The 20,998-nt window shown below is 50.5% G+C and overlaps 1 protein-coding gene across 3 annotated transcripts in view; it reads right to left on the minus strand.

Moving 5' to 3' along the window:
• Nucleotides 1–20,998, minus strand: part of OTOF (otoferlin) — a 217,812-nt gene that overhangs the window by 23,924 nt on the left and 172,890 nt on the right. For all 3 annotated transcript variants that reach the window (XM_038396681.2, XM_043510006.1, XM_043510007.1), the window contains exons 28-36: nt 20,512–20,673; nt 19,713–19,875; nt 18,649–18,779; nt 17,832–17,861; nt 16,456–16,590; nt 14,838–14,904; nt 11,688–11,812; nt 2,071–2,205; nt 203–340 (exon numbers count right to left, since the gene is read on the minus strand). In XM_038396681.2, the coding sequence (XP_038252609.1) occupies nt 203–340; nt 2,071–2,205; nt 11,688–11,812; nt 14,838–14,904; nt 16,456–16,590; nt 17,832–17,861; nt 18,649–18,779; nt 19,713–19,875; nt 20,512–20,673 (1,086 nt within the window). The remainder of the gene's footprint in view (nt 1–202; nt 341–2,070; nt 2,206–11,687; nt 11,813–14,837; nt 14,905–16,455; nt 16,591–17,831; nt 17,862–18,648; nt 18,780–19,712; nt 19,876–20,511; nt 20,674–20,998) is intronic.

The raw sequence follows: 20,998 nt of genomic DNA on the forward strand, positions 1-20,998 counted from the left end.
TGAGATTGATCCGTGGCATTCAAGATCATCTTCATACATGTTGGCAGTGACTTGGAACCAGGGAATACCATTTTTGACATAGAGCACTCCTCTTCCTCCCCTCTTGCCCACTCGCTCCTCCTTGAATAGGTTAAAACCATTGATTTTAACACATCCATGGACTGGACCACATAGCCCATGCTGTCCGGCAGGTTACACTCACCCTCACGATGTACACTCGGACCAGCACATTGATGGGGTCATTGTTTGGAATCCCCTGGAACATGCCGAAGTTGGGGTCGTATCCAGCCTCCTTGGTGATGTCGTCGGGAAGCGGCACTTTGTAAACACACATGGAACCCTGGTGCAAGGAAAAACACATCCTGAGTGGGATTCCACCCTAGGGCTCACCCTGAGCACCAAGCAATCCTCCAGGCCACATTCTGATCGCCGTTATCCCGGGGTGAACCCAGAGCCATGGCGCCCTCGGCTCCAGACGTCACACCTCTGAGTTAAGCTGAGGTGGATTCAGAGAGCAAATGAGAAAATAGCATCAAGGATGGTGAGTCCTGTGAAAACAGTCCACAGTCTGATTGGCTAGGTCTGAGGGCCGCGGGAGTGGACGATACACTGAACCACTGAAAATCCGGCCAATAGCCTGCCTCTAGCTATGACGGTGACAAGGTAGGTTAAATTTTGAAGCTTCACCGAACTTGCAAGTATCCCTGTTTTATGGAATCGGAATGAGGAAAACAAAATCCAAGTGAATGAAGTCTGCAGGATGGCTGGACTGTCTAAGGCTGTCTCTTCCATTGACCTAGCTGCGTTTATTCTGGGGGTTAGGTTGGCATAGCAACGTAGGTCAGGGTGTGGTTTTTTCACACCCTTGAACAAGGTAGCTATGTCAACGTAACTTTTAAGTGTAAGCCGAGTCTCAGCATCTGCAGGTGAAAGCGCTGAGGGAGAGCTCCATGAAACCTAAAGCAATGGAAGGAGAGGAGAACATCTACTGATGAGCCAGAGAATCCAGGACACACCACAGGATCTGCTGCTTTCCATGTCCCTGAACTTACAATATGAGACAGGTTGAGCAACTGCCGGCCAGTTTTTTCTGATGGAAATTCATGGCAGTAATTATGAAAATTGCCACTGGAACTGGTTGGAAAATGTTTGTGGAAATCGTTTTCCATCAGAAATGTCTTGTTTTAATATTTGCAGAACAAAAAGTTTTGATGTTTTTGTATCAAAATTGAGTTCGATTTAAAAAAAAATGTAAAAGGGCCAATATAAAAATGAAACAGTTTGAACATATCTGAACAAAACATTTCCATCGGCCAGACACACACTTTTTGTCAGAACTTTGGTTCACAATAAAAATTTGTTGTTTCCTCCCAACTAGGGATGAGTTCCTCTCCCCCTTCCCAACAAATCTTACCACTTTTGGCAAGACAGAAAACCTGTTTCCCAACCAACCCTGCTTGTAACGGACTGTGATTCAATACCTGTGTGAAATACCTTTGAGAGAGGGCCAGTCTCGTAAACCCTTCCTCGCTCGAGTGAGTCTTGCAAAAGCTAATAGCCCCAATGGCGTCAACAGGGCTACATGTCTGAGTTGAGAACAGACCAATGGAGGAGTCACAAGACTGGCCCATAATCTGGGAAGCCTGGGGAAGGGAAGGATTTGCTGAGGGATACACTCTGGGTCTGGGCACTGGCTTTATGTGGCCGCCAGCCCTTATGGATACTGCAGGAATTAAAGAGACACATCACTGACTGACTGAGGCAAGTTGTGACCAAGGGAGGGTTACCCCAAGGTGGGCAGGGCAGGCTGCATGGTTCCACCCCTGCACTCTCCAGAAGCAGCTCTGAGCCCAGAATAGTCCTGCTGATACATCCGCTGGAGGTCTCCCATCCGTGTACTGATCTGTCTCAGCCCAGGAGAGCTTACTCAATCTAACGGGCTAACATGCCAAGGGAGCAGGGTTGAAGGCACCGTAGCAGGGTTCAGTTGGGTTCCCTGTGAATTGATTTCTATTGTATCTGATCCATTTCCCTGCCTGCAGGAGAGTCTCCCGGCTGGGCCAGACTCACCTTGAACCTGCCCACTATCCGCTCTTCCTCCGTCGTGGTTTCATCGTTGTCCCCGATCTTCCCCCGGAAGAGACTGAATGTGTGCAGCCAGTCTTCAAAGCTGTCAAACTCCATTTCCAGTTCTTTGTTGTAGACCTATGAAGGAGGCATGGAAAGTCATGGGGCGCACATTCCCCATGCCAACAGCAGCAACCCAGACTGGGAGCCCAGAGCGCCCTAGGGCAGTGGGCTCCCACATCCCATTAAATGCCATTGGGGATTGGGCACCTAATGCTAGTAATTCCCAGCCAACAGCAACAATGTGTGGGATGACTCACTGAGCCACTCCCGAGCTTCCCAGGGAACTGCAAGGCCAGACATGGCCACAGAAAGCAGAGAAGGAAAAGCCAGATTACAGCCCAGCTCCTCCCATAGCCAATGCAGGTCTGCTTCCTGCAGGACCTTTCCCGGGGCTTTATCCAGTCCCCTTGTAACTGGAGCAAGTGAGGGAGTTTGCCTCCATTCCCTTGGGAGACTGTGCCACAGTGTAACACATCTCACTGCTAGGCATGGCAGAGCCCCGAGAAACATCCTGTGTTGAAACTAGCCTTGGTTTCCCCATGACCCGCACAAATAACGAGAAAAACGCAAATGGCAATGACCACTGGGCTCTATTCTATTTGGGTTCTTATTTCCTCCTCCCCACATTATCTGAGCCCTTTCCAGTCCTAAGAACATAAGAACGGCCAGACTGGGTCAGACCATGGTCCATCTGGCCAGGTGTCCTGTCTCCAACAGTGGCCCGTACCAGAGCTCCATGGGGAGTGTACAGAACACCAATTATGAAGTGATCCACCCCTGTCTTGTACTTGCAGCTTCAGTCAGAGGTTTAGTGTTGCCCCAAGCTTGGGGTTGCGTCCCTGACCATCTTGGCTAATAGCCATCAATGGACCTTCCTCCATGAGCTTATCTAGTTTTTTCTTGCGCCCAGTTATACTTTTGGCCTTCACAACATCCCATTATAATAAGTTCCACAGGTCAGTTGTGTGTTGTGGGGAAAAAGTAACTTCCTCTGCTTTGTTTAAACCTGCTGCCCATTAATTTTATCGGGTGATCCTTGGTTTTTGTATTGTGGGAAAGCGTAAACCACACTTCTCTCATCCCCTTTGCCACATCCCTCACAATTTTATACCCTCCATCACATGCTCCCTTAGTTGTCACTTTTCTAAGCGGAACAGACCTAATCTTTTTAGTCTCTCCTCGTTGGAAAGCCATTCTGTACCCTTGATCACCTTTAAAAGAAAAGGAGTACTTGTGGCACCTTAGAGACTAACAAATTTATTAGAGCATAAGCTTTTGTGAGCTACAGCTCACTTCATCGGATGCATTTGGTGGAAAAAACAGAGGAGAGATTTATATACACACACACAGAGAACATGAAACAATGGGTTTATCATACACACTGTAAGGAGAGTGATCACTTAAGATAAGCCATCACCAACAGCAGGGGGGGGAAAGGAGGAAAACCTTCCATGGTGACAAGCAGGTAGGCTAATTCCAGCAGTTAACAAGAATATCAGATTTCAGAGTAGCAGCCGTGTTAGTCTGTATTCGCAAAAAGAAAAGGAGTACTTGTGGCACCTTAGAGACTAACAAATTTATTAGAGCATAAGCTTTCGTGAGCTACAGCTCACTTCATCGGATGCATTTGGTGGAAAAAACAGAGGAGAGATTTATATACACACACACAGAGAACATGAAACAATGTGTTTATCATACACACTGTAAGGAGAGTTTTAGAGTAGCAGCCGTGTTAGTCTGTATTCGCAAAAAGAAAAGGAGTACTTGTGGCACCTTAGAGACTAACAAATTAGCCTAAGTTAATTGTATCCAGTTTGCAAATTAATTCCAATTCAGCAGTCTCTCGTTGGAGTCCTAAGACTCCAGACCTAAGAGTGGCTATACTTCAACAAAAAAGCTTCAAAAACAGACTCCAACGAGAGACTGCTGAATTGGAATTAATTTGCAAACTGGATACAATTAACTTAGGCTTGAATAGAGACTGGGAATGGATGAGTCATTACACAAAGTAAAACTATTTCCCCACGGGGCCTCTCCTTTTGCCCGTCCACCCCCACGAACATGATACAGTTCTGTGGTGACCTAGAATCCTATTTTCGACGTCTCAGACTCAAGGAATATTTCCAACACACCTCTGACCAACATATTAACCCACAGAGACCTTCCTGCCAACACTACAAAAAGAAGGATTCTAGGTGGACTCCTCCTGAAGGTCGAAACAGCAGCCTGGATTTCTACATAGACTGCTTCCGCCGACGTGCACGAGCTGAAATTGTGGAAAAGCAGCATCGCTTACCCCATAACCTCAGCCATGCAGAACACAGTGCCATCCACAGCCTCAGAAACAACTCTGACATCATAATCAAAAAGGCTGACAAAGGAGGTGCTGTCGTCATCATGAATAGGTCAGAGTATGAACAAGAGGCTACTAGGCAGCTCTCCAACACCACTTTCTACAAGCCATTACCCTCTGATCCCACTGAGAGTTACCAAAAGAAACTACAGCATTTGCTCAAGAAACTCCCTGAAAAAGCACAAGAACAAATCCGCACAGACACACCCCTGGAGCCAGGACCTGGGGTATTCTATCTGCTACCCAAGATCCATAAACCTGGAAATCCTGGACGCCCCATCATCTCAGGCATTGGCACCCTGACAGCAGGATTGTCTGGCTATGTAGACTCCCTCCTCAGGCCCTTCGTTACCAGCACTCCCAGCTATCTTCGAGACACCACCGATTTCCTGAGGAAACTACAGTCCATTGGTGATCTTCCTAAAAACACCATCCTAGCCACTATGGATGTAGAAGCCCTCTACACCAACATTCCACACAAAGATGGACTACAAGCCGTCAGAAACAGTATCCCCGATACTGTCACGGCTAACCTGGTGGCAGAACTTTGTGACTTTGTCCTGACCCATAACTATTTCACATTTGGTGACAATGTATACCTTCAAATCAGCGGCACTGCGATGGGTACCCGCATGGCCCCACAGTATGCCAACATTTTTATGGCTGACTTAGAACAACGCTTCCTCAGCTCTCGTTCCCTAATGCCCCTACTCTACTTGCGCTACATTGATGACATCTTCATCATCTGGACCCATGGAAAAGAAGCTCTTGAGGAATTCCACCATGATTTCAACAATTTCCATCCCACCATCAACCTCAGCCTGGACCAGTCCACACAAGAGATCCACTTCCTGGACACTACGGTGCTAATAAGCGATGGTCACATAAACACCACCCTATATCGGAAACCTACTGACCGCTATTCCTACCTACATGCCTCTAGCTTTCATCCAGATCATACCACTCGATCCATTGTCTACAGCCAAGCGCTACGATATAACCGCATTTGCTCCAACCCCTCAGACAGAGACAAACACCTACAAGATCTCTATCATGCATTCCTACAACTACAGTACCCACCTGCTGAAGTGAAGAAACAGATTGACAGAGCCAGAAGAGTACCCAGAAGTCACCTACTACAGGACAGGCCCAACAAAGAAAACAACAGAACGCCACTAGCCATCACCTTCAGCCCCCAACTAAAACCCCTCCAACGCATCATCAAGGATCTACAACCTATCCTGAAAGACGAGCCATCGCTCTCTCAGATCTTGGGAGACAGACCAGTCCTTGCTTACAGACAGCCCCCCAATCTGAAGCAAATACTCACCAGCAACCACACACCACACAACAGAACCACTAACCCAGGAACCTATCCTTGCAACAAAGCCCGTTGCCAACTCTGTCCACATATCTATTCAGGGGATACCATCATAGGGCCTAATCACATCAGCCACACCATCAGAGGCTCGTTCACCTGTGCATCTACCAATGTGATATATGCCATCATGTGCCAGCAATGCCCCTCTGCCATGTACATTGGCCAAACTGGACAGTCTCTACGTAAAAGAATGAATGGACACAAATCAGACGTCAAGAATTATAACATTCAAAAACCAGTTGGAGAACACTTCAATCTCTCTGGTCACTCGATCACAGACCTAAGAGTGGCTATACTTCAACAAAAAAGCTTCAAAAACAGACTCCAACGAGAGACTGCTGAATTGGAATTAATTTGCAAACTGGATACAATTAACTTAGGCTTGAATAGAGACTGGGAATGGATGAGTCATTACACAAAGTAAAACTATTTCCCCATGGTATTTCTCCCTCCCACCCCACCCCCCACTGTTCCTCTGATATTCTTGTTAACTGCTGGAATTAGCCTACCTGCTTGTCACCATGAAAGGTTTTCCTCCTTCCCCCCCCTGCTGTTGGTGATGGCTTATCTTAAGTGATCACTCTCCTTACAGTGTGTATGATAAACCCATTGTTTCATGTTCTCTGTGTGTGTGTATATAAATCTCTCCTCTGTTTTTTCCACCAAATGCATCCGATGAAGTGAGCTGTAGCTCACGAAAGCTTATGCTCTAATAAATTTGTTAGTCTCTAAGGTGCCACAAGTACTCCTTTTCTTTTTGCAAATACAGACTAACACGGCTGCTACTCTGAAACCTGTATTTCCCCATGGTATTTCTCCCTCCCACCCCACCCCCCACTGTTCCTCTGATATTCTTGTTAACTGCTGGAATTAGCCTACCTGCTTGTCACCATGAAAGGTTTTCCTCCTTCCCCCCCCTGCTGTTGGTGATGGCTTATCTTAAGTGATCACTCTCCTTACAGTGTGTATGATAAACCCATTGTTTCATGTTCTCTGTGTGTGTGTATATAAATCTCTCCTCTGTTTTTTCCACCAAATGCATCCGATGAAGTGAGCTGTAGCTCACGAAAGCTTATGCTCTAATAAATTTGTTAGTCTCTAAGGTGCCACAAGTACTCCTTTTCTTTTTAAGAATATCAGAGGAACAGTGGGGGGTGGGGTGGGGGGAGAAATACCATGGGGAAATAGTTTTACTTTGTGTAATGACTCATCCATTCCCAGTCTCTATTCAAGCCTAAGTTAATTGTATCCAGTTTGCAAATTAATTCCAATTCAGCAGTCTCTCGTTGGAGTCTGTTTTTGAAGCTTTTTTGTTGAAGGATAGCCACTCTTAGGTCTGTGATCGAGTGACCAGAGAGATTGAAGTGTTCTCCAACTGGTTTTTGAATGTTATAATTCTTGACGTCTGATTTGTGTCCATTCATTCTTTTACGTAGAGACTGTCCAGTTTGGCCAATGTACATGGCAGAGGGGCATTGCTGGCACATGATGGCATATGAGGGCAGAAAAGGTGGGGGAGTAGCACTGTATGTAAGGGAGCAGTATGACTGCTCAGAGCTCCGGTACGAAACTGTGGAAAAACCTGAGTGTCTCTGGATTAAGTTTAGAAGTGTGTGCAACAAGAGTGATGTCATGGTGGGAGTCTGCTATAGACCACCGGACCAGGGGGATGAGGTGGATGAGGCTTTCTTCCGGCAACTCACGGAAGCTACTAGATCGCATGCCCTGATTCTCATGGGTGACTTTAATTTTCCTGATATCTGCTGGGAGAGCAATACAGCGGTGCATAGACAATCCAGGAAGTTTTTGGAAAGCGTAGGGGACAATTTCCTGGTGCAAGTGCTAGGGGAGCCAACTAGGGGGAGCGCTTTTCTTGACCTGCTGCTCACAAACCGGGTAGAATTAGTGGGGGAAGCAAAAGTGGATGGGAATCTGGGAGGCAGTGACCATGAGTTGGTTGAGTTCAGGATCCTGACGCAGGGAAGAAAGGTAAGCAGCAGGATACGGACCCTGGACTTCAGGAAAGCAGACTTTGACTCCCTCAGGGAACAGATGGCCAGGATCCCCTGGGGGACTAACATGAAAGGGAAGGGAGTCCAGGAGAGCTGGCTGTATTTCAAGGAATCCCTGTTGAGGTTACAGGGACAAACCATCCCGATGAGTCGAAAGAATAGTAAATATGGCAGGCGACCAGCTTGGCTTAATGGTGAAATCCTAGCGGATCTTAAACATAAAAAAGAAGCTTACAAGAAGTGGAAGGTTGGACATATGACCAGGGAAGAGTATAAAAATATTGCTCGGGCATGTAGGAAAGATATCAGGAGGGCCAAATCGCACCTGGAGCTGCAGCTAGCAAGAGATGTCAAGAGTAACAAGAAGGGTTTCTTCAGGTATGTTGGCAACAAGAAGAAAGCCAAGGAAAGTGTGGGCCCCTTACTGAATGAGGGAGGCAAGCTAGTGACAGAGGATGTGGAAAAAGCTAATGTACTCAATGCTTTTTTTGCCTCTGTTTTCACTAACAAGGTCAGCTCCCAGACTGCTGTGCTGGGCATCACAAAATGGGGAAGAGATGGCCAGCCCTCTGTAGAGATAGAGGTGGTTAGGGACTATTTAGAAAAGCTGGACGTGCACAAGTCCATGGGGCCGGACGAATTGCATCCGAGAGTGCTGAGGGAATTGGCGGCTGTGATTGCAGAGCCCTTGGCCATTATCTTTGAAAACTCGTGGCGAACGGGGGAAGTCCCGGATGACTGGAAAAAGGCTAATGTAGTGCCCATCTTTAAAAAAGGGAAGAAGGAGGATCCTGGGAACTACAGGCCGGTCAGCCTCACCTCAGTCCCTGGAAAAATCATGGAGCAGGTCCTCAAAGAATCAATCCTGAAGCACTTAGAGGAGAGGAAAGTGATCAGGAACAGTCAGCATGGATTCACCAAGGGAAGGTCATGCCTGACTAATCTAATCGCCTTTTATGATGAGATTACTGGTTCTGTGGATGAAGGGAAAGCAGTGGATGTATTGTTTCTTGACTTTAGCAAAGCTTTTGACACGGTCTCCCACAGCATTCTTGTCAGCAAGTTAAGGAAGTATGGGCTGGATGAATGCACTATAAGGTGGGTAGAAAGCTGGCTAGATTGTCGGGCTCAACGGGTAGTGATCAATGGCTCCATGTCTAGTTGGCAGCCGGTGTCAAGTGGAGTGCCCCAGGGGTCGGTCCTGGGGCCCGTTTTGTTCAATATCTTCATAAATGATCTGGAGGATGGTGTGGATTGCACTCTCAGCAAATTTGCGGATGATACTAAACTGGGAGGAGTGGTAGATACGCTGGAGGGGAGGGATAGGATACAGAAGGACCTAGACAAATTGGAAGATTGGGCCAAAAGAAATCTAATGAGGTTCAATAAGGATAAGTGCAGGGTCCTGCACTTAGGATGGAAGAATCCAATGCACCGCTACAGACTAGGGACCGAATGGCTCGGCAGCAGTTCTGCGGAAAAGGACCTAGGGGTGACAGTGGACGAGAAGCTGGATATGAGTCAGCAGTGTGCCCTTGTTGCCAAGAAGGCCAATGGCATTTTGGGATGTATAAGTAGGGGCATAGCGAGCAGATCGAGGGACGTGATCGTTCCCCTCTATTCGACACTGGTGAGGCCTCATCTGGAGTACTGTGTCCAGTTTTGGGCCCCACACTACAAGAAGGATGTGGATAAATTGGAAAGAGTACAGCGAAGGGCAACAAAAATGATTAGGGGTCTAGAGCACATGACTTATGAGGAGAGGCTGAGGGAGCTGGGATTGTTTAGTCTGCAGAAGAGAAGAATGAGGGGGGATTTGATAGCTGCTTTCAACTACCTGAAAGGGGGTTTCAAAGAGGATGGCTCTAGACTGTTCTCAATGGTAGCAGATGACAGAACAAGGAGTAATGGTCTCAAGTTGCAATGGGGGAGGTTTAGATTGGATATTAGGAAAAACTTTTTCACTAAGAGGGTGGTGAAACACTGGAATGCGTTACCTAGGGAGGTGGTAGAATCTCCTTCCTTAGAGGTTTTTAAGGTCAGGCTTGACAAAGCCCTGGCTAGGATGATTTAACTGGGACTTGGTCCTGCTTTGAGCAGGGGGTTGGACTAGATGACCTTCTGGGGTCCCTTCCAACCCTGATATTCTATGATTCTATGATTCTATGATATATCACATTGGTAGATGCGCAGGTGAACGAGCCTCTGATAGTGTGGCTGATGTGATTAGGCCCTATGATGGTATCCCCTGAATAGATATGTGGACAGAGTTGGCAACGGGCTTTGTTGCAAGGATAGGTTCCTGGGTTAGTGGTTCTGTTGTGTGGTGTGTGGTTGCTGGTGAGTATTTGCTTCAGATTGGGGGGCTGTCTGTAAGCAAGGACTGGTCTGTCTCCCAAGATCTGAGAGAGCGATGGCTCGTCCTTCAGGATAGGTTGTAGATCCTTGATGATGCGTTGGAGAGGTTTTAGTTGGGGGCTGAAGGTGATGGCTAGTGGCGTTCTGTTGTTTTCTTTGTTGGGCCTGTCCTGTAGTAGGTGACTTCTGGGTACCCAGCAACCACACACCACACAACAGAACCACTAACCCAGGAACCTATCCTTGCAACAAAGCCCGTTGCCAACTCTGTCCACATATCTATTCAGGGGATACCATCATAGAGCCTAATCACATCAGCCACACTATCAGAGGCTCGTTCACCTGCGCATCTACCAATGTGATATATGCCATCATGTGCCAGCAATGCCCCTCTGCCATGTACATTGGCCAAACTGGACAGTCTCTACGTAAAAGAATGAATGGACACAAATCAGACGTCAAGAATTATAACATTCAAAAACCAGTTGGAGAACACTTCAATCTCTCTGGTCACTCGATCACAGACCTAAGAGTGGCTATCCTTCAACAAAAAAGCTTCAAAAACAGACTCCAACGAGAGACTGCTGAATTGGAATTAATTTGCAAACTGGATACAATTAACTTAGGCTTGAATAGAGACTGGGAATGGATGAGTCATTACACAAAGTAAAACTATTTCCCCATGGTATTTCTCCCTCCCATCCCACCCCCCACTGTTCCTCTGATATTCTTGTTAACTGCTGGAATTAGCCTACCTGCTTGTCACCATGGAAGGTTTTCCTCCTTTCCCCCCCCTGCTGTTGGTGATGGCTTATCTTAAGTGATCACTCTCCTTACAGTGTGTATGATAAACCCATTGTTTCATGTTCTCTGTGTGTGTATATAAATCTCTCCTCTGTTTTTTCCACCAAATGCATCCTATGAAGTGAGCTGTAGCTCACGAAAGCTTATGCTCTAATAAATTTGTTAGTCTCTAAGGTGCCACAAGTACTCCTTTTCTTTTTGCGAATACAGACTAACACGGCTGCTACTCTGAAACTTGATCACCTTTGTTGCCCTTCTCTAAACCTTTTCAGTTCTGCTATATCCTATCTGAGATGGGGTGACTAGAACGGCACGCAGTATTCCAGGTCTGGGAGCACTGTGGGTTTCTAGAGTGCCTGCCTCATTTTCTATCCCTTTCCTAACAGTTCCTAACCTTCTGTTAACCTTTCTGACTGCTGCTAAGTATTGAGCGGAACTTTTCATGGAACTATCGACGGTGACTCCAAGATCCCTTTCTCAGATGGTAACATCGTGTCTGTAGAGTTGGGATTATTTTTCCCAGTGTGCATTACTTTGCACCTTACCAGGTGTAACGCTTTCAGGACAAATGGCTGAGCCCATGGGCCACCAGCCCCTCTCCAGGCTGGGATCTGGCACCCACCCTAGCCCCTGAGCGGCTGGCACTCACCTTCAGCTCGTCAATCTTTTGTTTGTTCTTCTTCTCAGGAGCCTCAGGTGGCTGTTGCTGCTTCTTCTTCTTGTCCTCTTTGGGCGCCTTGACCCTCTCCTTGGTCTTTGCTTGGCCCTTGGAGCCTTTCATAGGAGAGTCATCAAGTTTGATTTCTGAGTCCAAGGGGAGAGACGGATGGGAAGGAGGTGGAGATGGGGATGGGATGAACACAGGACACTCAATCATGGTGTGCATGAAAGCTGACAGCCAACAGCTAAACCTACAGCTTATGGCTCACATGGACAACCCCCATCCCAGCAAGTCAGTCGGCACAACCTCGCCCGGGGACATAACGTCCCATTTGCTGACGGACCAGTGGTTAAATGTCCTTTTGGTCTCAAGAGCTCTCACTAAGGGCTGGATTCCCTTCTCACGTGAGTGAGATCTAGGGGCAACTCCCTGGAAGTCACCATTGCTACACTGGAACAAGTGAGAGGAGAACTGACTTTTAAGTCTCAGTTGAAAGAAAAATATCTAGGGCACCTTATTTACCGTAATAGGTCTTGTCATCCCACTGCCCTTGAGCAAAGTAAGTCTCCATGCCCAGCACCCATGATGCCTTGCAGCATGGGGAACAAACCCCAGCATGGGTTGTCAGCAGGTCTGAAGCCTAGATCTTCAGCTTGCAGCACAGAGCTTGACCACTGGAGCTAAAGGAGCAATCCCATTAGGTGGCAGCAATAGTCGGCTGTTACCCTCTATGCAGAGCAGCCACGACACACACTGAACAAGTGTGTTACCCAGGCAGCCAACACAGGTTTGTTCAAAAGGGACCTGTGGACACACTTTCCCAAGATCTAAGATTCCTCCAGCCCCAGCCCAAAGTCTTTGGGGGTTTCCTTTTCCTTTGCTGTCTCCGTCTTGCCAACTTTCATGGCTTCTTTGCCGTGCAGATGAGAACAGACAGACTGGGACAGAAAAATGCGCAATACGAAAGAGGGAGGGTAGAGCATGCGGGGCGGAAGCTGACCGTGGCCAGGCTCTGCTTGGAAATGGCTGGCAAAGACAGGGGAGGGAGGCCAGAGACACCATGCCAAGAGCAGCCAGAGTGACCTCGCGACTGGGATGAAGAGACTTGGAGCCAGGGCTGAGCCCCGGGGGTTCTGCAGGGAGCAACCTGGTGGTTTTCATGGTGCAGAGCCCAGGGACTGAGCTGAGACCAGGCCCCTCCTCCTGACTGGCTGCTGATTCCATGCACCCCAGTACACCAATGACCAGCACCCAGGTACACCCAGGCCCTCGCTCACCCAGATGTCGGCCACGGGCAGAGACCACATGGCAGCTGAATCGCACTGGATGCAACAGGCCACATCCCCAGCAGGTGCAAACAGTGTATTGCCACTAATGGCAACGGGCCAGATCCACAGCTGGTGCAAATCAGCCCACCGGGGCCAGCGGAGCTATACTGACTCCCAGCAGCTGAGGGTCTGGCCCCACATGGTGAGAGGTGCTGGGCCGACGGCCTCATGACTGCAGGCTTCCTCCCCAAAGAACAGGTATAGATGAGAGCAGCACAGCAAACTTCCTCCTCACCAACCTCCCTGCCCGCAGCATGATGGGCCAGCCAGCAGGGAGCTAAGCAGTACCATCTATGGGCCCGCCCTAGAGTCCTACCCACATGAGCGGCTCTGCGGCAGCCAGCGGGGATTAGTTCCGTGAGTAAGGAAGAGTGGATCAGACCCTATAAGGGGACTGCTAAGAGACACCCAGTCATCCCAAGCATCAGTCCTCCAAGGGGAACTGACCAGGGCCCAGAACTCAGAGGTGAGAGTCCCTACACCCCATTCCTGGAGCCCCCTCCTCAGCCTGATGCATTCCCGACGTACCGACCGTTTGCTGCACAGCCTGGACCGTCTTTGGCCAGTTAGACATGGCCACTGACATTCGTAGCCAGCATGGGCTGCACTAGTTCTTCCTGCTAGTCTGAATTAATCCTCTGGCGACACATGGACGGGGCCTGCCTTTCGCAGCAGGTTACTTAACCTCAGAACCTTCATATTATTAAATAACCTAGCAAATAGGTGTGACCAGTCGGCTGGAGCAGCAATTGCAGGGATCACAACCACCCTGGGCTCCTCACCCGAGTTGTGAGAGAGATCCCATAGGGCTCGACTCCTGGAGGGGCCAGATCCACCCAGCTGGTTCTTATTGCTACGGGGAGGGGGATGGCAGGGGTGCAACTGACGTGATCAGCAATGCCTAGTGGGAAAAGCACAGGGTTGGGCGTAAAGGCTCCTGGTTCTGTTCCTGGCATCATCCACAGACTAACCGTGTGATCTTGGGAAAGTCACTTAATCGCCCCGTGCCTCAGTTTACCCATTTGTGAAATAGGGATTGTGACACCTCCCCAGGGCAGTGTTAGGGCGGACACCTTCGGGGGTGTGAAGTGCTTGGAGATCCACAGGTGGCATGCACTAAAGAAGCGCACGTCCATGTCTCAGGGCAGCCTGGCAGGGCCGGCACTGCTGTACGCTAGTCCCTGAGCTACACTACCCTGTGAATTGCCCACAGCCTCCCTGAAGGCAATGACATCACACCAGCGTAACAGGGAGTAGGGTGCAGCCCAAGGGGATATAATACATCTGAGAAACAGGCCATCCTGCTTCCAGTATGGCTGTCCTGGGGGTGAGGGCTGGACAGGCTGGGAAAGCCTGGCACGCTGGATTATTGTTAAGAATAATACTTTCCACTTCTATAGAGCCAAAGATCTCCGAGCGCTTCCCACACACCAGCCAGAGGACCCCGGGAGGAAGGGATGGGCAGAGAGACTAAGTGGCTCTCCCAAGGCCACAGAGCAAGGCAATGACTCAGACTAGACGCTAACCACTAGACTGCATTGTCTCCCTGCCATGTCACATCTACACCAGGCAGGCTGGGTCTGACAGACATCTGCGCCGTAATCCATCATCGCAAGACGATGTGTGTCAGGTTTGGCCTCACTGAAATATGTGGTGAGACCCCAACCCGCAAGCTTGGAGCCAGAGGTACAGAACTTAGCAGAGGCTCTGATTTTGGTCTGAACTTTCCGAATGCGGCGAGAGATCTTAGCACTAAGCCTGGTTTTATCAATCTCTGCGTCGCTCTGGTAGCTCGCTTTCAACAATTTACCCTCTGCAATCTCCAGTTCCTCCTTCTCCTCAGCTTCTGCTGCAGCCACTTCCTGCTGCCGGAGTTGCTGGAGAGAGACGAAACGGGCAGTGAGATGCAGAGAAGGGCAGGTACAGGAACGACACATTCTATTTCTACAAATACCTTTCAGCCTGGAGCCTGCTAGAAAACATAGAAACATAGCAGCCCTGAAATGCAGCCAGCTCTGGGGTGAAGCACAGCGACTGTATAACAGCACGCAGTCACCTTTTAGGACAGGAAGTGAAGATCAGCTAACATTGTATGGGGAGTTTTATGCAGGCAAAATATAAGCTGGAATTTGTCCAAGACTTTGGGGATGATGCTAGATCTGGGTGAATAAAACTGATTTTTCAATTCGCTGGCCATTCCGAAAAATTTTTAAAAAATTTTTTAATGAGCCAAAATTTTTTTTTAATTATTATTTTGGATCAAACAAAACAGTTTGTTTCATTTTCAAGCTTTCAGCTTTTTAATTTTTTTAAATAAAACAAGTAAATTTCACAATGAAAAGTCATTTTGAACCGAAAAATCTCAGAACGTGTCAGAACAAAATATTTTCATTTAAAAATTTTTTTGGGGGGGGTGTTTTTGTTTTTTTCCTGACTAAAGCGATTTGTCAAATTTGACATGAACTTGCAAAATATTCAGTTTTTCAAAAATCTGGGGGTTTTTTTTGACCAAAAAAGTTTCAGATGAAAAATGTCACCCAGCTCTAGCTCTTTGTGGCAAGGACTCTCTGGGTTTGTACAGCGCCAAGCACAGTGGAGGCAAAGTCTATAACTGAGACTCCTTGGTAGTACAATAATAGAAATACTAAATAATAATAGTTAACACCCATTACTGCAGTAAACAAAACAGACCAAAAAGTCCCATGGACCTTTCCTAAAAACAAGCGGTCAGAAGCTCAGTTTTACTTCTGTTCCCAAATGAGACACCAGCTGCAAACTCCTCTCTCACGCCCACAAGGCAGGAAGAGAACGGAGAGGGGGCTGTGAGGAGTGAGTTGGCTTGTGTGAGAAGGAGTAAAGGAGGCTTTAAGCCACTTTAGCATCCCATAGGCCTTTGGGCCCAGCCATAGAGCCAGAGCCAGAGCCAGAGCCCTGTGTAAGTTGTGCAAGTTTGGCCAGAGCCCTGTGTAAGTTAGAGCTGACTTGAGGCTTCTCTAAGTTATGTTCTGGATGCTGGGGTAGCTCATGATGCTGGAGGCATTTCCTGGCTGGGAGAGCCTCTACTTTGAAGGCCCCTGTATGCTGCAATGGGGAGTCGGCTCAGAGCGGATAAGAATCAGTGACCTAGAGACAAAAAGCTCAGTATCTCATTGTCAGCTTCGATGCTTCTGCAGGGATAATGCATATGTCCATATCCTCTGCTGGGAACTGCTCCAGAAATGCCCAACCTTTGCGCTTAGGGGCCAGATTTGCCAGGACCTTGGCACCGCTCTAGTGTCACCTAGCAGCCAAGCTACCGGAGCCTGTCGGGGAATCTGGCCCTAGAATGTTAACCTGAGGAGATGAAATAGCCGCTCAGCTGCGCCTGGCAGTGGGAATTCTCCCATGGGCTGGACCGCATGCCCCCTCCCTCCCTGCCCCGCGCCTACCTCCTTCATAGTCTCAATGGAAGCAAAGTACTTGGACCACCAATCCAGCATGCTTTCGTCTGGCTCCTCTTCCTCTATCTCCTCTCCCCCTCCTTTCTTCTTCTTCTTTTTCTTCTTCTCCTTCTCCTCTTCCGACTGCCGGGGCGGGAGGAGCACAACAGAGGGAGAGAAAGAGCGAGAGAGAAGAGGGGAGAGGCTTAAAGAGCCCTGCAGCCAAGATGGGGAAATAGATCCCTCCCAATCCATCCTGTGTACTGTTAGCTCAGGTAGGGGAAACTGAGGCACAAAGCAGTGAAGTGACTCATCCAGTCACACAGGGAGTCAGCGGCAGATTTGGTGCTGTGCTTGGAGACCACAGGTCCAGCCCAGTCTTGGGACATTTTAGCTACCGCTCAGAGCCCAGCTGTGAAGAGTGGAGCCCAAAGCTGCAGAGGTCAAACCCTGAGCTCGAACCCACTGGCAAAGTCTGAGGTGCTGGAAGCAGAGGTTTGGGTTGGTGCTCCTTGCTGCTCTGAACAGCATCCATTGCCAGCCCCCTGTTCCCAGGCAGCCCGCCAAGGGCCAAACCCCGCAGCACTCCTGGGGTCAGAGTCTCAGCCGGCGTCACTCCAGATTGCTCCATTGATGTCACGGAGCCCGCTGAGGATCTGCACTTCACTGGGAGCCGGGTGGGCGGGTTTGGTGGCCGTAATAACCCCACTTGGGGCTTCCATCCATTGAGGTCATGCTGGCTCTGGGCTCACTGCACCGTCTACCCCAGGGGTTCTCAACCTTTTTCTTTCTGAGCCCCCCCCCCCCCCCCCCAACATGCTATAAAAACCCCATGGCCCACCTGTGCCACAACAACTGGTTTTCTGCATATAAAAGCCAGGCATTAGGGGGTCACAAACAGGGCAATTTCCTGGGGCCCCACGCCACAGGGGCCACCACAAAGCTACCCCAGGTGGCAGGGCTCAGGGCCTCAGGCTTCAGCCCCATGCAGTGGGGCTTCAGCTTTCTGCCCTGAACCTCAAGCAAGTCTAATGCTGGTCCTGCTTGGCGGACCCCCTAAAATCTGCCCGGGGCCCCCTAGGGGCCCCGGACCTCTGGTTGAGAACCACTGGTCAAGCCCCATGGCTCCAGCTGTCACTGACGCTGCTCATCACAGATGTGCACAGGAATGGGGTCCAGTGCCCAGTGAATAGACAGGAAGGCCTCCCTTGATGTCAATTGGCTGTGGGTCAGGCCAATGCTGCGTGTGTGCCAGCTGACTCAGCCTCCCGGCCAGCCCCATAACAACAGCACCGGTGAGGGCTCTGCAGCAGGCCAAGCAAAGCCGAGGGTGGCTTGCTCAAAGCCAAGCAGAGGGCAAGGGCAAGGCAAAGCCCAGTACTTACCACGTCAACCTTCACCACCGCATCGGAGTTCTGCCACACGGAACGAGAGGGAACAGGGGAGAACATAGAGTTAGTGCAAATGCACAGCAGCGAGCCAGGATGCACCTCTGTGCTTTGCACACACATGCATGACACCCACCCACCCACAATGAGTTGGGAACAGAGACGCACGACACACACACACACCCCCCAAAGAAATGAACAAGGCGTCTGATGTCCTGAAATGAACAACTGCAATTAATAAAACTGAACAGGCACGGACACCTCGAGGGAAAGTTTGGAAGATGATCCGTTGGGAGATGCTTCTTCTCCTGTTCTGCCAGTTAAATATCACGGTGCTAGATAGCAGGGTGATGGGCTCGGAGAAATGCATGGATCCACAGAGCAGATACAGGCATTTTCCTCTTCTTCAGCTGTGCATGCCGGTTTATTATGGTAGGGTTGCTGGTGAGCGTACCCTGGTTTGTATATGTGCTGGACTGTGCATGCTGGTTTGTTATTGTAGGGTTGCTCATGGTTGCATGCCTGGTTTGTATGCGTGTTGTGCTGTGCGTGCTGGCCTGTTACTCTTTGAAGCAGAATTCCAATATCTTTGTGCTCTCAGTCCCGAACGGGGGCTCTCTGTGCAGGCAGCACTGTGTGCATCCACCCAGGCCAGCGTGGGGGCCAGCCTACGCCTTTCACTCAGGGCATCAGTTTGGTTGCACGTCCCACCAGATGGGTGGCCCCTGCTTTGGGTGGAGCACCCCCCGGGGGTCTGTAGCATTGCGAAGAAACACACCGCTCATGGAATGAGCTTGGCTGCTCGGATACTCACAGCCTCCAACTTCACCGTGGTCTCCATCTTCTTGATAGGCACCTCTGGTTCCATGTTGATGACAATTTCACCTGGGAGACGATAGTACGGGCCTCTGTTTGCCAGGGCCAAATAGCCGTTGAGCAGTTTAGCTGGACAGAGGACAGAGAGAGAGAGAGGCAGAGAAGAGCCAGTGTAGAGGAGACCCGAAGAGATCAGAGAGCAGGAATGCGAGGGAGGCGGGTGATGAGGAAGAGAGACAAGAAATGGGAACTGTCCCGGAAATAAGAATCGGGGAAAAGGAAACACCTGCCCTCAAAGGAAAACCCAACTGTCGCTGGAGTTGCTGTTAGGGGACGGGCCACATGGATGGCATTCACACCAGCAATACCAGCTAGCACACATGTGGATGAGTGAGAATTTCATGCTGGTGCACGGAGCTGGGGGGACGGCCTGGGGAACGGGCGGTTTCTACCTATCCACAGCACAGGTGCCATGTGGATGGAGGTGTCGTCCACTGCTGATGCTGCCCCATCCCAACCCAGGGGGGCTAGGAAGCGAGAGAGGAGTTCAGTCCCCTTGGCCTCTCGACTGAGGCCACTGTGGCCTCGCTAAGGAGGAACCTGCATGGCTGCACCAGAGGTGGCCTTTGCCCCTCTAATCCCCGGGGTTATTTCTTCCTCACGCGACGCCATCGGCACGCACAGAGCTTTCCTATGCGGTCCCTGCCCCGGGGCCAAGTGGAGATGCTGCGGCTGTAGGGAACTGGCCTGCACCGGCCCAGAGCTGGGTTGTGTTATCTGGGCCTGGGTGGGTTCCACAGGGATACTGACACATTTAGTAGATATCGACCCACTGAACAAGCCCGTGAATCTCCCACCCATCCAACCCCCTGCCCCTTGCTCTGACCTGATGCTTCCTCCCTGGAGCCCTGCCTGGCTCTCGGCCTGCCCTCTGCTCAGTTAGACGCTTTAATGAGCAGGGAACACCACGTCCTGTCTATCACTCTCTGCCCATCCCTGCCCGGCTCGGTAGGTGGCCGGGGGCCACACGCAGCCCAGGGAGTCTGCCCCCCCAACTGGTACCTGCAGTGTTCCAGTGCTGGGATTTCTTATCCAGGGGCCGGTGGATGAACCTCCGCAGGGAGCTGATGGCGTGGGAGCCCACCAGCGTGTACCGGCCAAAGGCCCGGCAGTCCACCACCCGGATGTTCAGGGGTGGGTGGAGCAGCTCATTCTCTGGGAGATCCTGGGAAGGAATGGTCCCCATCGCAGGGGGTCAGGGGTTATTTTGGGGGAGGGGATAAGCCTCCTTCCTGGCTCAGACCAGGATCCCATCCGAGGGTGAATGCTAATTCAGTTTCCTTCCCAGCCAAGCAGGACTCACTGCCATCAGGGGAAGGGCAGCCCTCAAGAGACCCCTGGGTTTGGGCCCCTCTCTTGGCAGGGGAGAAGAGGATTGCTTTCCAGTGGGGGAGAGCGCAGGGCCCCAAATCACGTGAGTAGGAGATGGGGCCCTACTAACCGGCCTATGTTAATAGAGGCAAAGTGCCAGTTGGTGCCTTCGTGACACGGTGCTGCGCGTCAGCGCTGCCAAACAGAGCCCCGCAGCCCTTATCGGCCCAGTGGGAAAACTGAGGCAGAGAGGGTCAGTGACTTGCTCATAGCCACCCAGGGAGTCGCTGCCCAAGTCAGGATAAGAACTCAGGAAGGAGCTGGATCCCAGGCTAGCGCAAAGGCTACTAGCCCCCCGCCCAGACCAGCTGCTCTTGCTGGACCCCCCAAGGCTCCCAATCGTAGCCCTGCCCAGGAGGGGTAGGAATGGCCCCTCCCCGGCCAGGCAGGGCTCAGCTATCCCCCCTCCCCCAAAGCAGGCTGGACTCACCACTTCAAACCACTTGACAAGGGTGCTGAAGTTGGGGTTTTTCTTGTAGTTCTGGATCAGGGCCGACTGAACACCCTTGCCGGCGCACTCGATGTCCACCCGGGGCCGGTCCACCTGGGCCAGGTTCACCCGCTTCAGGTCCCGCAGGCCCCAGAACAGGATCTGGGCCGAAGGGAAGGCGCCGAGGTGAGGAGCGGAGAACCGCCCACGGCCTGCCTCTGACATCCGGAGGTGGCACTGGGAGCTGGTGCAAGGGGCCGGAGTGCCCATGGTAAAGGGCTGTGGTGTGATATCGGCTGCCTGGCCCTGGCTGAGAGCCTCCCCCTCTGACATCCAGCAGCGGAGCAAGCTTCCCTGCTCTCCAGCCATGCCAGGGTACCCAGCGCTGAGTCTGGACCATGCCCCAAACATTATAATGGGCTCTCCTAAGTACCTCCGGTCCCAGCCGAAACAGCCCCACGTTGCCTCTGCCATGCAATTAGGACGT

The sequence above is a fragment of the Dermochelys coriacea genome, chromosome 3 (assembly GCF_009764565.3).
Source record: "Dermochelys coriacea isolate rDerCor1 chromosome 3, rDerCor1.pri.v4, whole genome shotgun sequence".
NCBI lineage: Eukaryota > Metazoa > Chordata > Testudines > Dermochelyidae > Dermochelys > Dermochelys coriacea.